Source organism: Macrobrachium rosenbergii, chromosome 2 (genome assembly GCF_040412425.1).
Source record: "Macrobrachium rosenbergii isolate ZJJX-2024 chromosome 2, ASM4041242v1, whole genome shotgun sequence".
In the NCBI taxonomy this organism is placed as follows: domain Eukaryota; kingdom Metazoa; phylum Arthropoda; class Malacostraca; order Decapoda; family Palaemonidae; genus Macrobrachium; species Macrobrachium rosenbergii.
In genome coordinates, this window is record NC_089742.1 from 39,645,678 (window position 1) to 39,665,699 (window position 20,022).

The 20,022-nt window shown below is 40.6% G+C and overlaps 1 protein-coding gene across 6 annotated transcripts in view; it reads left to right on the forward strand.

The window, feature by feature from the left end:
- The first annotated feature begins 5,425 nt into the window (after positions 1-5,425).
- Positions 5,426-20,022, forward strand: part of LOC136845536 (ribitol-5-phosphate xylosyltransferase 1-like) — a 71,964-nt gene continuing 57,367 nt past the window's right edge. Inside the window, exons 1-4 of one of the 6 annotated variants that reach the window (XM_067115720.1) lie at positions 5,426-5,761; positions 7,719-7,920; positions 15,753-15,853; positions 16,642-16,807. In XM_067115720.1, coding sequence (XP_066971821.1) covers positions 5,663-5,761; positions 7,719-7,920; positions 15,753-15,853; positions 16,642-16,807 — 568 coding nt within the window. In that variant the 5' untranslated portion in view covers positions 5,426-5,662. Of the gene's footprint in view, positions 5,762-5,850; positions 5,929-7,718; positions 7,921-15,752; positions 15,854-16,641; positions 16,808-20,022 lie in introns of those variants that run through there. The other 5 variants (XR_010855177.1, XR_010855176.1, XM_067115740.1 and 2 more) reach the window with 5 other exon arrangements.

Genomic DNA, 20,022 nt, shown 5'->3' on the forward strand with positions numbered 1-20,022 from the left:
CATTAATTAAACTTGAATTTTGTTAGAAATAAAGAGCTATTTAGACGATAAAAGTAATTAATGATAACCCGAATGAAAAAATCGGATTATCAATAGTGACTATATACGTTACTAGCGGATAATTATCGTACACACTGTAAGAATGAATGCTGAGATAATGACGTCATTGCCTCAAGCGAACTCTGAACGCTGATTGGTCCTAATTTTCCCCTATCCCTATACTCTTCCAGACTTGGGAAATATGCGCTCCCCCTACCCCCCGCTGATAGGGCTCGTTTTGCTCACGACCCCACCCAGACCATAAGTTCTGAACCTTTGCCTCCCCCAACCCCAAAGAAAAATCTGAAATGACGCCACTGTCTCCCCCTACTTTCCTCTTTTTATAATAATCTCCCCTCACTTCCTTTTTTTTTTTAAATTGTCGCCCCCTCCCTTTCTTTTTTATAATTGTCTCCCCTCCTTTCCTCTTTTTATAATTGTCTCCCCTTCTTTCCATGGCTAAATCTAAAAGAGATCCTTATTTACATGATGAAAACTGTTTACGTAATCATGAGATTATAAAAAGATAATCAGAAAGCACATACACTTCACTTTTTTATAATTGTCTCCCCTTCTCTCCCTTTTTTTTATATTTGTCTGCCCTCCTCTCCTTTTTGTTATTTTTGTCTCCCCTCCTTTCCTCTTTTTATAATTGTCTCCCCCTTTCCATTTTTTATAATTGACTCCCCTTGTTTCCTTTTTTATAATTATCTCCCCTCCTTTCCTCTTTTTATAATTGTCTCCCCCTTTCCTCTTTTTATGATTGTCTCCCCTTCTTTCCTTTTTTTCATGATTGTCTTCCCCTCCTCTCCTTTTTTTTCATCGTTGTCTCCTCCCTCCTTCCCTTTTTAATAATTGTCTCATCCTCTTTTCCTTTTCTCCCTATAGGAAACATCGCTCTTGAAGAACGTCGACTCGAGGGACAGAAGACAATCCCCAACCAGGCCAGGATGCTGCCGTTGCCCGAGGCCCCATCCTGGCATCCTTCCTCCTTGCTGGCCCTGCAGGATTGTGCCCACCACACCAAGCCCTCCATTTTCCATACCCAGCACGTTTGATCTGATTCCACTTCCTACCAAAATACCACCTTGTAGCAGGGCGTGCCGAATCCGGGTGTTCCTTGTTTTTGCTAAGCTTGTGGACCCTCTTGGTCATTTAAGTAATATATATATATATATATATATATATATATATATATATATATATATATATATATATATATATATATATATATCATAGCATATTGGTAAAGCACTGGGTTTTCACCTGCAAGGTCTATGGTTTAATACCGGTCTGCTTCCCAGCCTGCCGACCCAGTTGTCAATTGCGACCAGCGTCATTTGGGGCTGACGACCTCGTTTATTTGAGACTTGCTTAAAACCGGGTGGTGTACGTTATGATTGCCCCGTCCCTGAAATGAATAACAATATAGAAGAGATGTGTCATTCTGCGTTCAAAACCTCTTGAAAAACTCTTTTATTATTTGTCTCATTCAATCCTATTATTTTAAGAAAATGGCGAGTTTCTAATAAACAGAAAAAATTATATTAACAACGAATTTTGCTGTAATAATGATTGCATTATTAATGTCTTAAAGGTTTGTTCGAGAGGAATAATTGTTCATTACCTTAGTAGCAATTTGAAATCGCAGGGTCAGAACAGTAAGTGGTGTATTATGAAAGCGCGAAGTAGGAATTTCATTGATTCATTATAGAAGGGGTCACAGGGGAAGGGCTTTGTTGATTTAGCTTTAAACAATGCGGAAAGTTTTAAGGAAGAACTGCTTGTGTAGACACAGTTGTTAGAAATCGAACTATGACAATAATGGGTAGAATATGCAATTTAGGCAGAAGACCAAGCGCTGGGCCCTATAAGGTCATTCAGCGGTGAAAGAAAATGGAGAATAAATGGTTACAGAGGTGTAACAGAAAGAAAACCTCGCAGTTGCACTATGGAACATTTGTTAGAAGAGGGTGGAAAGTAAGATGGGAAAAAGAATATGAACGGAGGTACAGTAAAAAGAATGAAATGGGTTGCAGCTAGGGGCCGAAAGGACGCAGCAAAGAACCTTAAGTAATCCCTACAGTGCACCGCGCGTGGGGGGCCACTGATGACACCACCCCCCTACGGGGATGACAGTAATGGGTAATTTAGTTAAACACTTCATAATTTTTTGCGTTAATTTCTAACGATACACATTTTCCGATTGGTAAAATGTGACCTGATTATCGGGTGCACCACACGTACCAAACACATGAACACAGTCCATATGAAAACTTTTCTCTCCAATTTTATTGAAACATCCCGAGACAAAGAAGAAGAATCGGAATGGGACAAAGCCTTATATAATAAGAAAAGAGAAAGTTACAAACGTAACCAAGATAATCTGAAGTTTGTCCTATAATGCTATTTTAATCTGAAAGCGATTAACACTAACGAGTGTCGTTAGAAGCAAATGATACGAGAAGAATGCGGCGTAAAAGAATCTAGGAAGAAGTGCATCGAAAAGTGTCTGCTCCATGGAACCTCAGTCTTGACCTTCTCTCTGGTCTTGATGTGGTGATTGGTCTAGCAACTTCATTACAGCATATAATCTGAAAATTTCAGTGGTGACCATACTGAATTTTATATATATATATATATATATATATATATATATACATGCTAAATATGGAACATTACAATCCTCTCAGGGCAAAAGAAAGCATTATTTGTTAAAAAAAATTGTTTACGTGCTGTTTGCGTCAACCTCTTCCCTGATGGACATTGAAAGGACAAAATCAAACTAATCATAAAAGATTATTTCCTCTTTATTGCTCTTACAAATACATGTTTTCTCATTTTATTTTCATTTTAAGGTGCTAATTGTTATATGTTGATATTTTTTCGTTAGCTACTCTTTTGTACCTTCCCGTGAAAAATCGACAAGGGTTGTTATAAAGTGTACTCATCGACCATGAGAAGTGAGCTATATCTATTATAAATTTAGGTTCAGTTGGATTTTAGCCATTATTATATAATAATGATGATAATGATCATACGAAGAAATAAAAGAGCACAATGGTTCTCGTGTAATACTGTACAGAAACGAAAGTCATATACAGCTGGGAGCTATCGAGAGCCTGCTCTACTCGCATCTTTAACACAGACAACAATAGGCTCATTGATACGAACTTCTTCATAAGAGTCAGTGAGGCCCGCAGAGACAACACTGAGAACTGAGAAGGAATAGTTGGCATCTGACCATGACATGGGCAACACCCGGACCTACGTGAGGCTTGTCTTCTCTGCCGTGACACGACGCTTACTGATGACAGCGTTCAAAAGCGTTGCATCCTGTGGGGAAGGAAAACGATCAGAGAAACGATGAGACTTCCAGATATGTTCTGACCACGTACAATGAGACTCCACTTTGAACAGCAAGGGTAACTGTAGGTCAAGTTAAAAACTGTTCGTCTTCAACATGTTAACTTGGATTAGTTGTAAGAGCTTTTAAAAATTCAGTTAATATCTCTCTCTCTCTCTCTCTCTCTCTCTCTCTCTCTCTCTGTATTGGAGGAAAAATAGAGTAGGGAATTACGGTAAGACTATATTCCAGAAATCATGTCAGATACGAAACGAAAACTTTTTTCCTAATTTCACGGGTTTAGGGCATCAATAGATTTCTTTCTCTCTTTTTTTAATTAAAGCGAACAGATTAGAGTCTGTCTCTTATATGAATTCTCCTACTTAATACTCCTTTCGAGTTCAGGCCTAGAGTAAAAAGAATAAAAGGAAAAAAGTATTAAAGGAAACCGAACTTACATAACTACTCAAGTCAAATGTTTTGATAATTTTGAAGGATGCTGACATACAATGAAAATGAAAGAGAAGAAAATGGCAAATAACTACTTTTTTTCACGGTGCCAGGATGACCATTGCACAGTTTTACAGTAAGATGAATACAAGACTTCAGCAGTTGGGCATGTGTAAAAGTTTGCTCCCAGCCCGCAACCCTTACATGGGTTTTGATGTTCTGTAAATCGCATGGCACGCTTGTAACATTAAAACCATCTTTGAAGATACAGGAAACTTTACGAACAATACCTGCGTTCCTGACTGCACTGGTTGACATGTTTTTAAATGTCAGTGTTACCTAAAGGAAGCAGGTTATGTCTTGGGCATGATGCGAGACTTGCTATTCGAGAGCCTTGACTTTGCTGCAGTTCACTCCCATACCCTACTGATTGCACCACCTATTTATCAGTTGTAGATAGCCTCTGTTAAGACTTGTAGATTATTGAAACTCCAACATTAAAGGAAAAAACTAAGAGATAAGGTTGGAGTGCCTACAGCAAAGATGCGATTTAGCTAACGTAACCCTAATAGAATTCGCGGCTGTGGGAGTAAATGAACTCTCATTGCAATGAAAGGATATGCGAAAAGGTTAATCAAACTTCGAGTTTATCGTATAGGGAAAAGAAATGAGCAACAATGTTAGAGGCGATGTGGAACACTTTAAAAGTCGTTAGTGATATAAATGGCTAATTCAGTCTCATAGTCACGTGAGTCTAAAGGTGTCTTCAATCTTGGTGCCCTTCACAGTTGTCCGCGTCAACATTGCGCAAACACAATAAACTTTAGAAATCATTCCCATAGCTATCACTTACTTTTATGATACTTCATTCAAAGATCATATATACAATAATTCTGGTTAATGTTGAGTAACCATCGACAAGTCTCCAAGTTTTTCCTTTTTATTACTTCGATTACCTTCATATTCAATTAATCTAATTTTATTTGTTATAAATATAATATTAATTTCGTACTTAAGTGTTTTCAAGCAAATTACGTTGCATTACGTTATTGATCTTACGTGCTACCTTCCACATGCGGTGGTCTGGTTCTATACTGCAAATAACTATGTCTGAGGGGAACGGGAATGGCGACGGCAGGACTGTTGATGGTGGGTGGGCAGACTGATTCAGGTACTTAATGGAGACTGAATGGGCACACCGATTTGGTCTTATTTGTACCAGTCAAGAGGATTCTCTTGTCGTTTATAAAAGATCCGAATGGATGAAACAAATTTTGCAAACTACCGGGGCTACTCGCTGTTTGATGTATGTACCATGTTAGCCTTCTTTAATTTGATAAGAAACACTCAGACTCAAAACATTACTGAGAAATGAACTGTGTGGAATAAGAGGATGTGGTATTTTTCGTAATTTAAAAAGCTCGCAGAGTCATGAAGGAAAACAAACTTCTTACAAAAATCTAAAATATTTTGACAAATAACAGAAACAAGATGAGTTCAGTGGTAACAAGATGACAACCTTCCAAATTAGCACTGTCATATTTTCAGTAGTTATCGATGAAACCCTTATCTTTACACTTACACGTATCTATACAGGGCATGTTGTGGTATGCATACCATACTCAGCGAATTGTGGAAATAAAGAACGCATCCGCGACGCGCCCTTAATTGAGGGGGGGAGGCAAACGTCAAAAGAAAAAAAAAATGTCGAAGCGAACGACTCCCAGTGTCGCATAGCAGCAGCAGACGAAGTCCTCGGTGGGCAGGCAACTCGATACCTCGGAGGAGAAAGGCCCGTTAAGAGGATATTTCTGCATTTCAAGGCCAATGCAGAGGCGATCACAGCAACCGACGCCGAAATCTAAATCGCCAAACCAAATGTCAGGCAAAAGGAAGCGCTCGCTAAGCCCTTCTATCGTGAATGATGTAAGTAGACACGAAAATCCATAGCGGACGTCAGAAACGTCTCTTGTTTGTTTACTGTAGACTTTCTTGCGGCAGATTAAAGATGTAAACAACGGCCCGTCAGTTATGGTTGTCTTGGGTTGAATACTGGACACTTTGACCCGATATACTTACCAAAATTTTAAAAGGTTTATTGACGGTTATTTTTATTTCTGTATTTGAGTTATGTTTAAATGGACTGGTTGTGTAGGCTAAGTTAAGGGTAGGCTAGTTTACCCTGGGGGCATTGGTATTCTCAGTGTAGGCTATAGTTACGGTTGGGATACCCAAGGTTGCGCAATAGACTTGAAAATTTTTTATATTCTTTTTTAAACTATGGTATATTTTGAGAATTATGAGTATGGGAATCGGTATTTAGTCTAATAGCCTTCAGTACAGTTTTCTTTATATCATTTTGCCATTTTGGTAAACTTCTAAATGACACTGAGGAAAGGAATTGGATAGGTTAGCCTAAACAGCTTGCTCCTAATCCAAGACCTTTAGCAGCTTAATGGAGGCTTAGTCTGGTTAGGTTTTTCTTGGGACCTATATCAGAGACACGGAAAAAATTTTTGCAAATGCATTTTGAAAGAGTACATCCTGATCCCAGTGTAACTGTCTTTCTAACCTTGCCTAACCATACTAGCTAATGCTTTTAACCATTTTCCCTATTCCCTCATTTTGCTAAGCCTGAGGTTTTGTCCATGGTATCCTGTGTATCCTCTGGTAATGCCATTAACCATAGGTATACTGGGCACCTGTGAGAATTCAGAGTAAAATCATATTTTTGCAACACTTGTCATTTCTCACAGTTATGAAATATGGTATAGTAATTATCATAAACTTACTATATTTTTTTAAGTGGCTGATATGCTGCACAGTATAAACCCTACAGTGTGCTAACTTCTATCAACTGAAAGTAAGATGCTGCCATACTGAAATAATATGATGACATGGATTACAGGAACTGCAAAATTGTAAGGACAACTAATGTTCGATCCATTCACAAAGTCAAGGCCTGATATGGTTACCAATCAGCATCATCATTATCCATCACCACTAACTTGAATGTGGCTAGAATTCTGGGAGATTGACTGGGTTCGGGAGATTCAGGATTAGTAGTACAGCAGACAATTAACATGCCTTTTTTAAGTACCATGGTAAGACATAAGAGGATTCATGAGCTTTGTCAAACACAACCACAGAGTTAACATTGAAGCTTTACTGAAACATGCTGGGTTCAAGGGGTTGAGAAATAACTAATAGCATGAGACTGGGAACCTTACTCAAGAATCCAAAGCTTAGGTACTTGCAGTATTCTTGAAAAATCTGGTATGAATGGTAATGGCTCACAATGAGGTATGGAATGCCAAAGAAATATGTGTCTAGGTTTATATATATATATATATATGTATATTAAAATATTATTATGCTTTTATGAGTTTTTGTAACTGCTTCATAGGAAGCATATCTGCCCTTCTAGGGGTGGAAAGCCTTGGATAAGTTCAGCATATCCACTGATATAGCCCTGCATTCATTTTACTGTGTTAAAGTTGGTGATTGTACTAGAGACAAATTTCTCTTTACTACTGCATGTGATGGTCAGTAGCTTAAATAACATGAGTAAATCAGTTATGTCCAGTAATGCATGATGGAGCCACAACATATCATTAAAAGCTTACCTAGCCTATGCGTGTAATTGTTATTAACAAAGGATTTATTCTGCTAATTGGAACACCAAAACCAGTGAATAAGCTGTAAAATATGATTGGCAGGAATTATTAACACAATATAAAGAATGTAGTTTAAAATGTATTCAGATTGTAGACACAGTGCATTATGTAGAAATTCTTTTTTGAGTCTGAATAATATTGGTTCATTCCTCCACTCTAGAAGGATATTATAAAGCATTAATGAATTGTCTTTTTTATTTCAACAGATGACCAAGGGCCCTTACTACATTTTGCGTCGGGTCCTTGTCGGTGTATGTTTTATTCAGGTAATCATCACTGGCTTTCTGGCCATTTGCATCTTCAATTCAGCCTTTTCATCAGTGAGGGGGATTGAAAGTTTACCCGAGGTAAAACCTAAAACATCTACTGGAAAACAGAAGATCAAAGGACACGGTGGTCAAGTCATTGGTATGTATTGAGTCACAGGTAGCCTTGTTGTGTTGCCTGTCAATTTTTGTATTTTTTGTTTGTCAAAATTTAGATGAATTTTAAAATTTAAAACTCTGGCAAAGGGTTTTTTATGTGATGATATACAAGTAATAGTAGTGCAGTGTATTAGCTTAGAATATTACTTCTGTAGAGTAAATAATCCAGTTGCACCTTTAATAGTATTTTTTTATCAAATATCTTAAGTCATATTTAAATATGGATGAATGGGATAAAAGAAGCAGTTAACTTTTGGCATAAGTAAATTGTCTTTCTTATGTAATTGGGAACCATAGTTTTACAAATGCATTGCATGGTGACACTAGTTGGGAATAAAATTAATTATAGAGGTAACTGGGCAGTTATTAGGAGGTACAGCCACCTGTGGTTAATGCTTGCCTATAGTTAGTAAGCTACTGCATGAGGAGAGTTGTAGTGTCTTATTTGCCCTTACTAGAGTACAGTAATGTGGTTGGTTGGCAGTTCATTGTTTTGAAGGAGACCAGGTGACTCATCACCATTGGCAAAGACCTGTCTATTGGCTGCTGGATGGACATTGCTAAGCAGTGAATCCTGTCATGGGTGATGGTAAACATCCACAAGTATATCATTTGTGGGAGAAGGGTGAGATTGAACTTCTATTCAAGGTATTGGCAAGACTTATCCCAGCTGCTTGCCCAGATCACAACTGGTGCCCAAGTACTGTCGAAAACCTTAGGTGTAGTCAGGAAACTGGAGCAGAGGGATCAGAACTGATACTTTGCCTTACTGCGAAACTTGTAAAAACTTCCTTGAGGACTGGTGATGGGGATGTGGAAGTTAGAATCCTTTAGGTCCAGCAAGACTAGAAAATCCCCATTGTATAGTGATCTTCACACTGATATATACTAATTCCTTTAAATTATTACCTTTATCCCGTTTAATAGAGATTTCTTGTCACAAAACACTAGGTTTTGTATACCTGCAGCTATTCCTCTGTATTTTTGGAGACTTTTATGACAGTGTTTTGTACCACTGGACTACCTTTTGGCAGAAACTTAGGCATTGTAAGATAGGAACTGGTACATCAACTTAAAGTTACAAGCTGTCTGCTGAAGCAGGCTTCCAAGTATTTACTCCTTTCTTGGAAGGAAAGGTCAGAGGTATGGTGACCAGCAACTCTTAGAACAGTGATTCTCTAAAGAAATTAGGTTGGCTGAAGATCCAAGACATTGCGTTAGTAGACAGTAGACATCTTGTGGGCAGTAGCAAATGATGGTATCTGAGTTCCAAGGTATGTTCAGGAAGGAGATGGGTAGTTTCTCCATCTTTAATGAATGGTATATCTGCCATGCTTCAGTCAAAATATATTATCAAGTACAGTACAAGTCTTTGCTTTGAGCACAAAATTGATCTGCCCATAATTTTAAACAACCCTCTGAGCTATCATAACAGTTGTAAGTGCTCTCCTGAATCTGGGAACATTGTCTCAGCAGTCAGCCTTACAGCGGAAATTGTAATCCAGGCACATATGCTGTGTGGATCGTGGTTATAATGAATACAATTTTTTTATATAAGTAACTTAAAAGTAACTGCACAGCTATTAGTTCCACTTGACTGCAGCAGTTCTAAGTTTGAAATTTGCGGCAACGTGCCATTGTTTCAGTGTAGATAACTAGACCCTGCCCACTACTGGAGAAGAATAGGTACAAAAGTGCTGAAGAGCCCAATTCGTTTCTGCCAGTCAACAACTGTACACGGTTGGTTGAGCAGCCCTGATTTGAATTTTGCCAGATGGTTGTATCTTTCGCCTTTGGTGAAGTATTCATTCGTGTTGGCAGCATGCTATTTATTACATTAGCTTGTAGATTATTCAGACTTGTGACTTATTGTGGCTTAGTATGTCAGATTCTAGCATGTCTAGTATTAGGTATTGCAGCAAAGGCTGTAATACTAGACTTACATCTGCTAAGTATAACTTGCACACTTTGTGTTGCCATTGTAGAGGGCAAATTTGCTCTTTTGAACTTACAGACTGGGATCAGGGTAAATGGAAAGTTTTGGAAGCACATCTAGATAGGCTCCAAAGAGACAGGCAGAGAATGGCAGCTGCTAGAGCCAAGGCTAAAAGTTTAACTAGTCAGGTTTCTACTCCGAAATCGGATATTGCTTCTCAACCTGTGCCTTTTACACCAGTCCTCCGGCTTTTCCTCGAACTCCATTACCTAGCTCCCATTTTCGGAACCCAATGCCTTCGCCAGCCTAGACAGGTAAGCGTAATTAGTGTTGGTGCAAGTGGAGGAGGTGACTACTTGTCCCACCGGTACTGCTAGACAAAGGTCAATGTTAGACCCCCAAACCTGGGAGGAAGCCAACTGGAAGTCCAAGAGAGGTTGGTGGAGTTTGCCCACGGGTAGTTGCCCCCTCAACCGAGGCTGTTGATCGAACCCAGGACTTGGCGGACTGCCATTAGAAAGGCGTTCATTTGGATGTGCGTGCTCTGTCGTCCAGTGATTGTGGACACCAGTGAGGACAGGGGGCGTAAATGATTTTCAAAAGTGTCAAGGCCATTGAAAAGGCATGCTCCTTGTGTTGAGCATGCTTCCCTGCTCCCACGTAAGATTCCCAGGGAACAAGAGCACAGTCCTCTTCCCTCATGCAGCTTTTGGGTTAGTCCCGAGTGAGTTATGCATAACGCTTTGGTGAAGGAGAGCCAGTGTTTGACGCTGCATTTCTCATCCAAGTTGTCCGAGCGGCCAGTGTCTGAATGTGCAATGTCAAAGTGTTCTGTGTCCAAACACCCAGTGCCCGAACGCCTAACTTCCAGTCCCGATTGGCTTGTGGATGACACTTTGATGATGGTGAGCCGCTCTATGATGTGGCATTCCTCATCCAAGTTGTCCGAGCGTCCAGTGGCTGAGCGCCTGGTTTCTGAATGTGTGGTGTCCGACCGTTCTGTATCAAAGCACCCAGTGTCCAAGCACCCAACTTCCGAATGTCCAACTTCCGAGCACACAGTGTCCGAACGCCCAATGTCCAAGCATATGGTGTCAGAATCCCCAGTGTCGGAGCGATCGGGTAACAAGCACTCAATGTCTGAGCACCCAACCGCTGAGCGGTGCCCAGTGTCCGTATGCCCAGTTTCCAAGCGCCATGTGCCAGAATTCTTGCCTTTCGTATGCTTGGCACAAGAAGCCAAACATTTGGCACCAACGCTTGCCATTACAGATCCTTTGTTGGAACCTATCCAATGGCAGTTGGATAACATCTCCAAGGATTTTAAAAAAGCAATCTGCTGCTACATAGGAACAGGTGGACTTAGTTCCTTCTCCCATTACATCAAATGAGGAAACCTACAAGAAGCTGTTGATCAAGATCATCTTGCGTCAGAGTATTCAGTCCTCTTGAGATACTTCCTCTTCTGCTATCCAACTTTCTTCTCTCCGAGGGCCCCTTCATCGCCTGGTTTGGCCTTCATGATGAGACAGCCAGTAGAGGCCTCCAGACTACCAATGATGGTCCTCTCCTCATCCTTTAGGAAGGCATTAGCAGGGCATTGACTGTTGGTCAGCAGGAAAGAGGGTAGCTTGGTAAAGCGATTTTCAGTGCACATCCCTCCCGTCTGCCACCAAGGAGGTACTCATGTACGTCACTGGGGAAGCTCCTTGGCTGGGAGTTTCTGTCTCCTCCCAATGGGACTTCTCCAGCCTTGTGGATGCAACGTGGAGATCGGATCTTAACTTTCTAAGAGTATGTTCACAGCTTCGGAATTAGATCGTATTGTGAAAGTTTTTTAAAATCTTCGAAGTATTCAGCTTCCTAGATTGGACAATCATGGCATTGGCCAAGAAAATAGAAGACTGTAGTACACTTTAAAAGTACTTTGCTGCGGACTGGCTGGGATTACTCTCGTGCACAGCTAAGGCCAATAGGGATGGCTCCCAGGAGCTGGCTATCTTATTCTCCATGGGGGTTCTTAAGAAAAGGGAACTGTGGTGTACCTTTACCTCCAAAGGGATTACTGCCTCTCAAAGATCGGCTCTCATGTTTTGCCTTTAGATTGGGCAGCCTTATTCCCAAGAGCTACAATAGAACAGATCGCATCTGACTACAGAAGATGTCGACACGAGCTTTTGTTGCAGTCGACAAGGCGTGCCAAGGAACCAACCTGTGGCACTTCGGTCTTGTTCAGCATGAGAACTGCCTCCCCATTGCAACAGCAGCCTTTTCAAGGCAGAAGAAACAAATTTCAGTCCAGCCAACCAAGAAGTCTTCCTCCAAACTGGCCTCTCGCCAGTGAGGTTCCTGTCCTCCATGTTCCCGTAGGAGCCAGGCTTATCCAGTTTTGAGACAAATGGGAAGCCAGGAACGCAGAATCCTGGGTAGCAAAAGTCCTATACGAGGGTCATGCCATCCCGTTCAGGGAAAAACCTCCCTTGACATCCTTGCCTATCAGCTAAAAGCCTACTCGGAAGGCTCGGAGAGGTTTTTGGTCCTGAAGGAAGAAGTATTGTCACTACTCAGGAAAAGAGCTGTGGAGTTGGCTGAAGACATAAGCACAGAGGGATTTTACAACCATCTGTTCGTCATCCCCAAGGTGTCAGGAGGTTGGAGACTAGAAGTCATTGCATTGAACCTTTTTGTGTAGACCACCGAGTTCAAAATGGAAACAAAATGTTCAGTCCTGTCAGCCATTCATCAGGGAGACTTGATGGTAACAGTTGACATGGAGGCTGCGTACTTCCATGTCCCAGTACATCCAGACTCAAGGAAGTATCTGCGGTTCGTATTCCAGGGCAGGGTCCTTCAATTCAGGGCTCTCTGCTTCGGCCTCTCTACAGCTCAGCAAGTATTCATCTGTGTTCTTGCCTCTGTAGCAAGATGGCTCCGTCTTATGGGGACCAACATCTGTTTATACCTGGATGACTGGCTACTACACTCCCCATCTAAGAAAAGATGCACGGAGGACCTTCAAAAGACTCTACTACTGGCCCAAGAGTTTGGTCCTTTAATCAATGTCCAGAAATCTCCATTTGGGGATGAGGATTGATGCTCTGACTTTTCAGGCTTTTCTGTCCCACAGAAGGATTCAAGACTGCCTGAAGAAAGTAAGAAAGTTCATATCTCGCCCATCGTGTACAGCCAACAAGTGGATGAGTCTGCTGGGAACTGTCTCGTCCATCGAGAAGTTCATGTTTTTAGGAAGGTTACATACAAGTCCTACATTTCTTCCTAAAGGCCAGTTGGCAGAAGAAAACTCTCCCAGACTCTTTCATGTTCCGCATCACACCCAAGATCAAGGAGGATCTTCGGTGGTGGCTGGCAGAGGAGAGGTTCTCAATAGGAAAGTCATTGCATCCACTGAACTCCGACCTAACGGTGTACTCAGACGCGTTGGATCTGGGTTGGGGTGCGCTTTTGAACGACATGGAAATATCCAGGAAGTGGTTGTTGGAAGAGAAGAAATTACATATAAATATAAGGGAATTGAAGGCGATTCACTTGGCCCTTCAACATTTTGCGACGGAGACTTACGACAAGACAATCACAGTCCACTTAAGACAACACGACCTCATCGGTGTACATCAAAAATCAGGGAGGGACTCATTCCTTCTCCCTTTACGAAGTGGCCAAGGATCTTCTTCTCTGGGCAGAGATCAACCGCACCAGGATAATAAGTCGTTTCATCCAGGGAAAGTTAAACACACTGGTGGACAGGTTAAGTCGTTACAAACAGGTCCTTCCGATGGAATGGACACTGAATCCACTGGTATGCACCGATCTGTGGAAACGGGGAAAACCGTTGGTAGACCTGTTTGTGACGTCAAGGAACCATTGCCTCCCTGACTACTGTTCTCCAGCCCCAGACCCTCGGGCATGGGAGACAGATGCCATGCTCCAGGACTGGTCGGACTTAGATGTCTACACCTTCCCAGTGTTCAGCATGGTGAGAGAAGTCCTAAACAAGTTCATGACCCACACCAACGTGTCCATGACGCTTGTAGCTGTTTTTGCCACAGGAGTGGTTCCCAGACCTTCTCATTCTCTTAATAGACTTCCCAAGACTTCTACCTCAGAAGAGAATCCTTCTAAAGCAGCCTCGCTTCCATTGCTTCCGTCTAGGCTTATCTGCTGTCACTCTGACAGGCTTCAGACTGTCAGGGAGCTTGTCAGAGCTAAGGGTTTTTCAAGAAAAGCTGCAGAAGCAGTTGCCTAATGCAGACATCAGTCTTCCGCTAACGTCTACCAGGCGAAATGGACTATCTTTCGTGACTGGTGCCGAAGACACGATCTGTTGTCTTCTAAAACCTCTGTAGCACAGATTGCCGATTTTTTAATATGCTGAGGTCCTCTTTAGGCTTGGCCACCTCTACAATCAGAGGTTATAGATCTATAATAAATTCTGTGTTTAGACATAGAGGTCTCAAGAGTGTTATTTCCAAGTTACACTAGAAGTTCAAGAAGACGATCTCTATTTTTAAAGTAAGAGCTCATGAGATTAGAGCAGTTGCCACTTCGTTGGCTTTTAAGAAAACTTGTCGCTCGCCACGATTCTCCAATCAACTTATTGAAAGTCAAAATCAGTGTTTGCCTCCCATTATTTGCGCAATGTAGAGACACTCTATAATAATTGCAGCACATTAGGTCCATTGGCCATGTCTGGCATGGTACTGGGGGAAGAAGGATAGGGGATATACCTTCCAATCCTCTGTCTCCTTGCCTTGTTAAAGGATGCTGAGTTTTGGGATGCCTGGTGGTGCTGTGTACCAGGAGTATCCACCAGTCCTTGGTTTTTGATGGTTGGGTGATAGTTTTAATATTGTATGGTAACGAATTTCTGGATATATTTATTTCACTGTACCCAGGGCAAGGGCATTTATTTTGTAAGGCCTTGTCAGTAGAGACGACTCTCGGCTTTACTGCCATGTCACTACAGGTTGAGACAAGGGCCAACCAGAGGCAGTATCTTCCTGCTGCAGGTTTCTCACCAGATAAGGTTACAACAAGCATTACACCAATGCTAGCTACCTCTCTAATTCAAATTCATCTCTTTATAGAGTGTTTTTGAATGGAAAATGTTCATGCTTCCCACCACCTGTCAATGTGGGATTCAGCTATGTAGTTACTTGGTAAGTTACTTATATAAAAATGACAATTTTTATAAAATAAAGTTTTATATATACTGTACTTACCAAGTAACATCATGATCAAAGCCCTCCCACCTCCCCTCTCATGGACATAGGGCACAAACAAATTGGGCTGAAGAAGGGCACAAACGAATTGGGCTCTTCAGTGCTGCTGTGGGCAGGGTCTAGTTACCTACACTAAAACTGGTGCGTTGCTGCGAATTCCAAATTTAGAACTGCCGCAGTTAAGTGAAACTAATAGCTATGTAGTTACTTGGTAAGTATATATAAAACTATTTTATCATAAAAATGTAATTTTTATACAAACCCATCAGCTATTTAATGAATTAAAAAGAGTTTCAGGTGAAATGAGGGTGATCGCCTCTTGGGGAGATCTTACTCACCAGTATTCATGGGTTTCCCAGTTGAACCATAAATTCAGCACATGTTCAACACCTGAACATAAACCATCAACAAGAGAATTGTAATTTTGGAACATGGAAAAATTTTGATTTTATAATCTTTTATCCTCAATATGTAGTCCTGGGCAATGAAAGTTACTCACAAATTTTTGAAAAGGCATAGCGTTTTTGTGTTCTTACATTTATACTGTATTGTATTAGTGTATAAATGCAAATTAAGCATGTTTTTGTATGCAAATTGGGCAAGTACTATAGTCAGTATTTAGCTACTATTTTTCTATTGCAGATTTTGATATTGGAGAAAATGAAGCTGCCATTGTATTATCCCAACATGAAGTAAAGCCAAATCGATTAGAAGTCAAATGGGATGAAGGGGGCTCAAATGGGGTAAGTGTATTCTTTAGAAATTAGTGCAGTATCTTGAATGTAAATGCTAAAAGGTGGGTTAATGAGGCCAACATGTTAATTTAATTTAAAGAACATACTTGGGAAATTACATGGATGTGTGTGATCCTGTTGGCCATAATGCAAGGCTAGGCCCAGTTTAGTTCTAAGCATTGTAAGATTGATGTGTTTGGGGAAGAAGACATATTCTAGAACTGTGAACTGGATATGGTGTTTTCACCATTAGTCAGTTGACAACTGGATGGCATTCATTTCATCTTATCCAAGTAGAAAAAGAGAGATTTGAAAGTGCTGTGTAAAGATATGTAGATTAAGTACTGTATTATGTATAAATAAGAGTAAAATTTCTACAGTAAACCCCATATTCACGTTCTCATGATTCGCAGACTCATGTATTTGCGTATTTCTCTGTGGAACGTATCTACCCATTATTTGGAAAATTCACCCCATTCGGTATATTTCACTGAAATATTCACTAATTACTGTATTTTCATATTTTCATGACTAAATGCACTTTTTGTGATAAAACTATTAAAATACTCAGGTATAAACTTTTTTGGAGGGTTTTTCTTGTGTTTAAACTATCAAAATAGGCAGTTTTAAGTGTTTTTAGAGGGGTTTTAAGTATTCGCGGTCTTTAGCTATTTGTTGGGGGGGCGGGTGCGCATTCCCCCGCGAATATAGGGGTTTTACTGTATTAGTAAAATATGGCTTGTTTGGCTTCCTTCATCATTTCTTATAATATTTAAAAGATATAAATGAACTTCCAGGGTGGTGCTGTGACACTTCCTGTGGTTGAGATGTGGAGTAAAGCAGCCATAGGAACTTACCTTTGGCAGCATATCCTTGAAGGTGAAGAGAGTTTGGATGAGCTGATTCCAGGTGCAACAGTTGGTGAACTTACAATGCCAGCATTTGTCTTGAGGTATAGATCAGGTGAGTGGTTGAAAGTATAAATTTTTAAGGCTTTAAACTTAAGTAAAATAATCATGCTGCATTGTGTTTGTCTATGGTGTATAATGAAGAGTAAGTTCCTGCAGTGTAATTTTAGGTCAGTAAGTCTTTTATTTGTTTCACAACAAACCCATTACTTACATTGCCCAATTTATCTCTTTTAAGGTAACCTTAACAAAAATTCTCCAAATAATGAAGAACAGTGCATATCACAATTGCCTGTTTGTATGTTTAGACCTGACAGTTCCCTAATTCTTAGTTTATAAAAGCTTCCTAGTTTCATCAGTATGTTCTTTTTTCCCACTGCTTTATCAGTCATACTGACAGACTCTTCTCTGACTTTTCTTGCTACCTTCAGAATTTTCTTGACTTCTCTATCAATACTAGGGAAGCCTCTAAAGTCATTTGTGACTTAAGTACAATAAGTCTTTAAACATACATTGACAGTTTCTGATTTTAATTTATTCATTACAGACTACAAATATAATTGCATTGGTAGTGGTGAATGATTTCCAGCAAGGATAGTCTCTTTAATGGCTTTTTAAATGTGCTTAACCCTTACAGGATGGACTGAATATTAATAAATATTAAGCACATCCCCAGACTGGGCAACCTTTAAAGTTAGCCAGTTTAAGAAAACCCATCAATGGAGAGAGGAAGACATGCAAATGCTTATGGTGTTAGAAAAAATTAAAAATTTTGTCTACCTTCCACGGGAAGTTGAAAGTGAGTATTTACAACCCTGTGCAGGGCCTCTTTTCCAAGACACTCATAAAAATATGCTTATTTTACCAATTTATATGTTTTTTCTAATAATTTATTTTATTTTATTTTGTAAAATTATAATTACAGCTCAGTATCATAACATATAAGAACTAAAATCAGTAACAAATTCTGATTATATTTATTGTAAAATATTTACAAGATTTACTGACCTGGGGAGATGCAATAACTTTTTGGTGAGGTATACATGTTTTTTGTAATATTTCTTTACAATTTTCTTTGCAAAATTATAATTATAGCTGACATACTATCATAAAAGATAAGAACTAAAACCAACAGTAATCCCTGGGTATATTTATGAGCAAATAAATAAAAAGACGTCATGAGATAGAGAGGGGCCAGTACACTCCCCATCAAGTCTCAAGGTACGCTGACACTCCTCTGTCCTGTGCTGAGCTACTACAGTTGCCATAAGTCATTTATGGACCATTGAAGTGATATGGACATCTTTCCGGCTAAATTCATCCAAATCGTATGGCTTGTAATTTTAATACTCATATGAGTTAACCTGTCCATCGCTCAAAACCTGTTATGGATCCTCATGTGATCATGCCGGTCCATGAAGGGTTAAACATTGGCCAGTTGCACATAGTGTGAACACAGTGGATTATTCTGAGATCAAGAGAGCTCATCAATGAGGTTGTGTTTGGAAATAAAAATAAATTTGACATTTTCATCTGAATGTTTGATGGATTCTGGGTCTCCAGATGTATTGTCTGTTGTAACAAGGACATGGAATTCCAGCACTTTCTCACTTGTGCATTTCTTCCCTTTTGGAATGAAACTATGTCAAAATAACTTTTATATAAGTAGATTACCAAGTAATTGCATAGCTAACAGTTTCTATTAAGCGGCAGCTAAAATTTTGAAATCTGCGGTAGCGACTCTGTTGGTTACGTTACGGTGTAGGTAACTGACCTAGCCCCACTTTCAGGAAAAGGGGGAACAACCAAGCAGAGGGTGGCAATATGTTTCTGCCGGCTTACGACGACGGTTGTGAGCTGCGGCTGGTTTTGAAATCCTTGGACTTTACTATAGATGGTCTTTTGACTGATTGGTGAAGTATTTTGCTTGGTAGCCTCTCGGCAATTTATATATTTAGGTTTTCTTGAATAACCTGATTGTGACGTTTTACATGGACTGTTTTGGATTGACTTATACTGATGTTCGACTCTAGTGCGAGTAGTATTCGTTATTGCAGTGAAGGCTGCAATACAAGAATTACATCAGCGAAGTATGATTCCCATACTAAGTGTACAGCTTGCTGGGGTCTTAAGTTTGTTCAGTTGATTTGTCTTGTGCTAAATGTAGTGACCGGAATAGCAAAAAATGGAAGACTCTGAATTCTTATATGACCAAGTTGGAGAGGGATAGAAAGAGAAAAGCAATAGCTAAGAGTGACAAAAATTTAGTAAGTCATGATACAGCTAATTCTTCTGTTGATTTACCAGTTCTGCCTCTTTCGCTTCGTCTCCCATTACTAGTCCTGCTTCTATTCCACCTGTTCCTATACCCAGCTCCCCTACTCCTGAACCCAGTGCCATTGCCATCCTAGAACATAAATTTGATCACATGAATACTGAGGCCAAGATTGGGGCGTCGGTTGGTTCCTTTATGGAAAATAAGAAAGGAGCAAGTGAGAGCGCAGTGTTGGTGGAGGAGCTGGCTACTCGGCCTGCTGATTCTCCCAGGCAAAGGTCAATGGCGTACTTCCCCGCACCAGGGAGAAGCTATACCGGAAGCCCAAGTGAGGTCGGTGGGGTCTGCCCCTGGGTGGTTGGCCCCTCAGGTGTGCCTGGTGCCAGTTCCCAGGTTGCGTCAGATAGTCACTGGGGAGGCGTATTCCATGGTTTACATAAATTTTCGTTGAGTTCGGATGCATCCAGCCGCGATCAGGGACGCAAGTGGCATAACAGTGACAAATTGAGACTGCTGAAAAGGTCTGCTGTGGATGAGTTTCGCACCCCTCAGGTGCCAGTGAAAAGAGTTGAGGCAGTGCCATCCTGTAGTTTCTGGGAGAGTCCAGAAGAATTATCCCAAACGCATGTAGAAGGAGAAAGGCAAGTGTTGGTTCCGAGAACAGTTCTAAGAGTAAGTGCTCTTATGTGTCAGTGTGCGTCTCTATGGACGATCCTTCACTGGCCCCTGATTGGCCAATTGTCGACGAGTGCTTATTGGCTCCGAAGCACACATCCTTTGCGCCCAAGTTCTCTTCAAGTGACAAGAGCCCTGTTGCTTCTGAACCACAATCGGTTTCGGAACACCTAGTTGCTCCCGAGTGTCCAGTAGCTCTCGAGGGTTTAGTAGCCAACAAGCGCCCAGTTGCGCCCTCTGGTACGGATACATTTTCGTATGACTTCCATTCCTGATTTTGTGGCGCCACCCCCTTTGCAGCGAATGACGACGACTTTAGA